We start from the raw sequence: 7,500 nt of genomic DNA, 5'->3' as shown, positions 1-7,500 counted from the left end.
CACACAACTTAAGCCTCATCAGTATTTGCATGAGTTACCAGAATGGGCTAAAACTAGTACCATTTAATTAAATGATATTGAAATCAAACCTTCGCTCCCACACAAGATCCTTTTCTTGTTCAAAAATTGGAGCAAGAGGTTCACGGTTGACTATTTGCTTGAGTTTTTCAAGTTGAGACTGTTCAGCATTTCCCTAAATTGAGAAAGTAGACAAGGTACACTCAGCTAACATTATTTTTTGCTTGGGACAGTCCTGGAGATTTTAAATCCAGAGATTTTTTAATTGCATCAACCTTCCTACAGTGTAGACAGTACATGTATCATCAACCCACCCCCCCTTCCAGAAAATGGATCCTCCTAGAACTTGACACTCCCTAAATTAACTCCCCCCCCCCCCCATCCCACCCCATCAAAAAATTTGCCCAGGTCCCCCCAGTATCGGATTGCACCACACACCTGAGAGAGTGGGCTATTAACCCTTTCAGCCCCGATAGTGCCAAATGGCACTTATAGATTTTACTCTGTCTAACGCCAGATGATTTTACTCGTCAATGGGGAACCCCTCGGGGCTTAAAGGGTTAAGCTAACAGCGTGAAAAAACTATGTCCCCGTTTAACCCTTTCAGCCCCGATAGTACCAAATGATACTTATAGATTTTACTCTGTCTAACGCCAGACGATTTTACTCGTCAATGGGGAACCCCACAGGGCTGAAAGGGTTAAGGAGGTATGATTTTCATCCTTTGAATTGTAAAATTTCTAAATCTCATGAATCCATGGGGCATACTGTATAGCATAACAGCTCCTCCTGTATGCAAGAAAAATCTTCTGCCATATTATTAAAAGACACTTTTATCCGGGAGATTTGGTGACCCATATGGGAGACTGGGAAATTCGTTCTGTATCTGAGATACTCTTGGATAACCTGGGAGAGTTGGCATAATTATAAATTATGATACATGTACAATGTACAATTATCTCCATACATGGTTTAATTTAAACAGACACAACGCCATGAAACGCTTGAATGTTGTGTGACAGAAAAACAAAAACAGCAACATTCGTTGATGCTTACCGGTACTTATTTGCACAGAAACTAAAGATAGGAGCTTTTGAATAAGGGTAAAGTTGGTCTGTTAGCCCTTTGGTTGCAACCACTAAAAATGTGATAAAAGAAGTACATGTACTTTGTATCAAAACAAGTCCACTATGTCGCCGAAAGTCATGCAAACAAAAAACAGTGGTACTGTCTATGGGGGTGGAGGGAGTAACAGGGGTTTTCAAGTTTCTAATTTATAAGGGAACTATTAAATTAGTCATACATGTAGTTTCTATTATGGCATGTTTTGTTTCTGTATTACACTGATTTCAATGTTTCAATAAAGTTGATAGTAACTTGTGAAAATACATTGTTCGAGGTTACTCGAAGCTCATTTCATCCCGACCAAGGGACTCATCAGAGACCTTTCTGCGTGGCAAACTCATTGGGAATCACACCCAAAGTCCCGTTCCCTAACAAAATTATGACAGCAATGTCGCCTTATATCACATAAGGATTCCAGATCGCACAAATTATTCATGAGTGAAAATTGATAATAAAGTTGACAGTAACTTGTGAAAATACATTGTTCGTGGTTAGTCTTACGAAGTTCGTTCCATCCCGACCAAGGGACACATCAGAGACCTTTCTGCTTGGCAAACTCATTGGGAATCACACCCAAAGTCCCGTTCCCTAACAAAATTATGACAGCAATCTCGCTTTATATCACATAAGGATTCCAGACCGCACAAATTCATGCGTGAAAATGTTTCTTATAAGTATTCATCAAAGTACCAGGATAGCGTGATGTACCCCCACCCCCCAACAGACCATCTACAGGCATCCGTTTATTGTTTGCATGACTTACGGCTAAATTGTGGACTTGTTTTGAAACTGGAAGATTACTGACAAAAAAATGTGTGAGCCACATTTTTAGTGGTTACAGCCAAGACATGGACTCTTTTTATAACCAAAGGGTTAACAGACTGTCAGAGTTTCTCGTTATCCGAAAGACCCTAGCTTTAGTTTCTGTGCCAATAAATGTCACTTTTTTTTCTGTCACACAACATTCAAGCTTATCATGGCATTGTGTCTGTTCAAACTAACCCATGTGAGGAGACATCATCCAGCGCCCAAATCTCTGACTAGCAGTAAGTTTTCCTGCATTTCTTTCCTGACCAGTAGTTTTTGTAGAACGAGGGTCTTAGTTTTTGTACTATGAAACTAAGACCCGGTCTTAGTTTTTGTAGTTCGTACAACGAAAACTAAGACCTCGGGGTCTTAGGTATTCTTCGTAACACCCAAAATCTTACTTACAGATAAAATCAGTTTTATGCTACAAAGTTGCAAACAAAATTAATCATGTACTCACAAAAATATTGGCATTTATGTTTTGTGCAGCCAATTCAGCAACCTACATTAAAAGAGAAAATACTGGGTTAAAGGTCAATCTAACCAGTGTAAAAAATTAATGTGAGGACAGAAAAGTTGTATATGTTGAACACTTCTCATAGAAACAAAAACAACAAATGCACAATACAGCTGTAAATGAAATACAAGTTGTATTGTTACAGGTACAAAAATAATCAAGAAACCTGTCAAAGGTTTCATTAAAATCACTGGGTTAATGATGTTGTTCTCATGCTAATTAGTTGCAATTTACATAAGAACAGGGCTTCTGATAGGATGCGGAAAAAAATTAAAGATTATGCGGAAATTTTTGGCCATATTATGCGTAAACATGCGTTGATTATGCGGAAGTTACACTGGATTATGCAGAAATTTAAACATTATTTTATAGAACTAATAATTAGGCCCGTCCAATGTATTTACATGCTTATGGTAAATCAGGACTCAAAATTGCGACCAATACAGTCGCTTTTTCCCTTTGCGATTAAGATATCTGGCCGAGTCGCCAATTTGCGACCAGCATTCATCATTAAAATAAAAGGGTTAGTAATCGGCATTTTGCTCAAACTTTTGCTAAAAGAAATAAAGCGATAAAAAAATATTTTGTTTCTTGTCATGAATTTTGTTTCAATTTGGAGATATGGAGCAGAATTGTGATGTGGTTGAACCACGATCCATTCCCTCGATCATTCACCATTTGGTTTTTTACACATACGTATCATCGCAATGATTGTCCCTACTTTACCAGAGTTACAAATGATGCAATTTAATTTGCTACTATAACTTGCAGCTAAATTTTCATACCTTGTATCTTTTTTAAAAATTTCGAGCCTAGGGTATGTTATGAAAACGGTTTAACTAGAGTCCAGGCTCATTCCCAAAAAATGAGTGGAAACTGCTTACGAACTTTTATCTTGCGAACGAAATGGCATGTTTTCTTCAATGTTCTGGAAAATAAGCGTTTCAAAGTAGTCAATCTCTTTGGCTTTTGTGTTTGTGAGGGTGGTAAGCAGCTGCTTTATCACTAATATCAGGCATTTCTTCAGTTTTATGCGGAAAACATCGTAATTATGCGGAGGATGCAGATTTTAGGGAATTATGCAGATCCGCATCGCCACATCCTGTAAGATGCCATGTAAGAAGTAGTGACTCAGAGGTTTCTACCATAACAAGCTCAACTGTAGCCTCACTTTCATTCATAGGTCAGGTAACTAAGCAAACAACTGTTGTGTAGTCTATTTAGATTTTTCTTTGTCTTTAATACCTAAATGATACCGCAAAAACTTGCAGATAAGCCGCAACCCCAGATAAGCCACACCCTGAATTTAGCAGCTCCAATTCTGGAAAAAATTTTTTGAAAGAAATCAAAAGAAATCCAAAGTCAAGTCTTGTTCATTGAACGCAAACTCACTATTAACATTGAAACGGAAAATACATGTACTTCAAAGTCATACCGTCCTACAATTTTTTTAACACAATGAACATAATTTTGTTTCTACCAACTTTGACATAAGATTGATCTTTTCTGGTCTTTGCTGACAGAAATTTATTTATTCAACACAGTTTTTCCATAGATTTTTGCATTACAACAAGAATGCAAACGGAACATTCGAAGCTTAGTGACCAGGCATTAGATTGGATGCAAAAATGGAAAACTGAACACTGGAAGCAGTGTGATGTATTAAGAGCTTACTCATAGCAATAAGCTATAAGGGGCGACAACTATAAGTACTGCAACATTAAAGGTTACTCTTACATGAACAACTGCTCTTTTAAGAGCCAACAAACTTACAAAAGCAATGACCAGTACTCCCTCGCAGGTTTGTGTAATGTTCATTTACATACTTTTCCATAAATGTGTCAGTTTACGGAAATTGCAGCTTATCTGTGGGTTTTTACAGTACTCAAATTACGATAATGTGAAACATTGGAAAATCAAAAATTTAACTGGTTTAAAAAATATTGAACCAGGAAAAATCAAACCATAACATATATTATTGTATACCCTGTGAGCAGAGTCTCATTTGATCTCTTCTAGAAAAATTGGGAAGAGGAAGGAGACTCTGCCAGCTGCCTCAACATTCTTTGATTTGTGGCTCATCCAAAGAAATGGATGAGTGAATCCAGTTTTGACTTGTCAAACCTGTTTTCTTTTAATTTTTTGCGCATGGTGTAAATCACCAAATGTCATCAATATTTTTTGAAAATTACAACAGGGCATGTGGCAATTTTTAACTGTCTAAATTCCCATGAGTATTTCCTCCGTATGTCAGTTACAGTACAGAAACTAGTTCGCAAGAATTATGAAATGGTAATTAAAAGTATGAACAGCCTTGAGTTTCTAAGGAAACGACTCCTTGGTTGTTGTTTGTCTGCCAGAGTTGTTTCACTGTTTGGTTTCCTTTTGTGGTTACTGGTCAAGTGTGACTGTGCAGACACCTGAATACATTTAAACTTTTAACGCATACTCAATGGGAAATGTCAAAGCAGCAGGCACAATCTCATTCCTCTTCTTGATTTTTCTAAGAAGATCGAAGGACACTACTCCTAGAGTAATGATTAACAAAAATTGTGTGCAATTACATGTACAAGCGGCCTATCCCAAAAACAATATTTTTAATTAATAGACCTTATTCATAAATGGCGGTCAATTTATAATTCTTTTGTCGAAGTGCAAATTAGCCTACCAAGCCTCAATATCCTACAGTGAATTGAAAAGAATTCTTGCTCTAAAATGAGGCTTGATAGGCTAATTTGCACGTGGACAAAAGAATTATAAATGTGACCGCCATTTATGAATAAGGTCTATAGGAACCGAGTTATTACCGTATCAAATGAAGGATACACCACAGCATGGGAATAGCATTGGAACTCCAGGTCGAGAGACACTGAGGTGACAGTGTCAATGTTGGACACCACTGTACCAACAGGATTAAGTTGATCTGCCATAGTCTCAGGTACTGGCCATGCAAATAGTCTCAAGGGACCTTGCCGCAGCTTCCCTTGATAGTCAAATAGGGTAGTGTTCACCCAGGCAACTGGAATGCTCTCCTGAAAAGATAAAGCAAGTCTTAAAATTGGGGTCACATACAAAACTTAATGTATAGTTAATTATTGAAGGAACCAATTATATGCAAGCCAGGCAAGGACAACCTTAAGACACAATTAGGGGTACAACAAGCACCAAATTTTAGTTCAGCATGCAGTTTAGGTTAAAGGTTGAGATTTTCTAGCAAAGGTTCTACTCTATACTGTATAATTATCATGATTACCTACATAGCTATAGTACAGAGGCCAAGTCTCCAGCTTTCTGACTCAATCTCCAGTTCTCCAGCCAAGCTACGTGTACATATACAGCCAAATCTCCAGCTGAACTTGGGTTAACAATTTTTAAAGGGAAAGTTTCTCTGATTCGAAATTTCTTTACCTGTATTGTCATACTAAACCACTCATTTGGGCTTAATGTGTTTAAATAGCCAACAATAACGCTTAAAAAAAAAAAAGCAATTTTAAATTGAAATCCACCATCTTTGTTTTTGTGTTTGCAAACAAGGCTATGACATAGCAATAGTCAAGGATTTCTCCGGATGACTAGATGTACTTGATGTAACCAAGAAAAACACAGGCGAGGAGAACGATATTTTGTAGACTTGAATCTTCATCCAGAGGGTAAATTGTATTAATATTGGCTCCACCATCACAACAGATTTACATGTACCTCTGAGTTTTACAAAGGAAAAGAGAGCTTGCAGTGCTATCCTGCACTCATTGCTGTTAAATAAATGCCTGGAAATTAAGTGTAATCTGTTTACTGTGGCTTTCTACGAGACCCCTGATACAACTTCAAAACAAGAGTAAATCGTTTTAGTAGTTTCTATAAAGCTAGCAAAATTTAACCACATTTCAAGTTAAGTTTAGTTTACTGCCTGGAAATGCCGATAACAGTCACTGTGAAAGTCACCTATATCTTGCTTGATTCAATTTTCTCGCTACAATATAATGGTATTTTGGACTATTTGACTGAGATTTCAGTATGGAGTCAATGGCTACAGATATAGCAGTCAGTTTTTCAGGTTGGAGGAATCCATGCATCCATGTTTTACTTTTGCTGGCCAACTTTTCTTTAATTTTCATTTTCCTGTGGAAGCTTCGGTTTCTAAGAACTTTTATTTGTGTTTTCAAGTCTAGACATGCGGCAAGTTTGATCCCCCTCGAAAGCATACACTGTACTTGAGCAGTTCAAAACACTTCAAATAGCTGTAATTGTTGCCGTGAAAAAAGCCTTGCAATGTGTATTGAGCAACATCTGAAGGTTTCGACGGCTTATTCTGAATTAAAGGCTTCCCCGTGTGAAAGTGAACAAATTACGTTTGCTGAAGCATCAAAGACGGCTGTCACAGAAGTAAGAAAGTGAAAACGAAAAGAAGGTATGCTAGTCTAATATTTCTATGTCAAATGTTCAAGGTAATTGTTTACATTTGCTCTGGATGATTTTTGCCACCAAGTTTGATTGATCAGAGGATCTACAAATAATTAGTGACTTACATTTCTGTCACATTTATGGCCTACTTTTCCTACTACCTATTGAACCACAAGACCGTTTACTATCTAACAATTGAATTTCTTGGAGCAGAAAGTCACTCAACATTGAGAAAGTGACTTGGTGAGGTCAAACACGTTTGTAGACTATTGCTACTAGGCCACAACACGTCATACAGTAATTATTCAAGATGGTGCTCTTTAAGTCACAAAAGAGGCAACTTCAAAGTGCTCTTGTCACATTTAACAGGGAAATGGACAAAAAGGCAATTATTTTCGAATTCCTGGGGAAAAGTTGTTGTAATTTAGAGGAACTTTTTGTAGACCGTACTTCCCCTCTAAAACATTATCAAATAAATGATTGTTCTGAAAACAGAAAACCGAAATTGATGAGAAATCAGCAAGAAATCTGGACTCCAGAGCCCTTTTCTTCCCCCCTTTTTTCTGCTCACGTTTGTCTGAAGTGACCTAGGCTCTAATTTGTTTTTTGCGCATGCCTAAAAGTGAGGGGAG

The 7,500-nt window shown here is 37.4% G+C and overlaps 1 protein-coding gene across 1 annotated transcript in view; it reads right to left on the bottom strand.

Moving 5' to 3' along the window:
- LOC138051827 (phosphatidylinositol 4,5-bisphosphate 3-kinase catalytic subunit beta isoform-like) overlaps nucleotides 1–7,500 on the bottom strand; it is a 20,679-nt gene that overhangs the window by 9,199 nt on the left and 3,980 nt on the right. Inside the window, exons 4-6 of the mRNA XM_068898109.1 lie at nucleotides 5,275–5,499; nucleotides 2,411–2,452; nucleotides 90–193 (exon numbers count right to left, since the gene is read on the bottom strand). Coding sequence (XP_068754210.1) covers nucleotides 90–193; nucleotides 2,411–2,452; nucleotides 5,275–5,499 — 371 coding nt within the window. The remainder of the gene's footprint in view (nucleotides 1–89; nucleotides 194–2,410; nucleotides 2,453–5,274; nucleotides 5,500–7,500) is intronic.

This window comes from Montipora capricornis, chromosome 6 (genome assembly GCF_036669925.1).
Source record: "Montipora capricornis isolate CH-2021 chromosome 6, ASM3666992v2, whole genome shotgun sequence".
Taxonomy (NCBI): domain Eukaryota; kingdom Metazoa; phylum Cnidaria; class Anthozoa; order Scleractinia; family Acroporidae; genus Montipora; species Montipora capricornis.
This window is presented reverse-complemented; position numbering and strand designations above follow the sequence as displayed.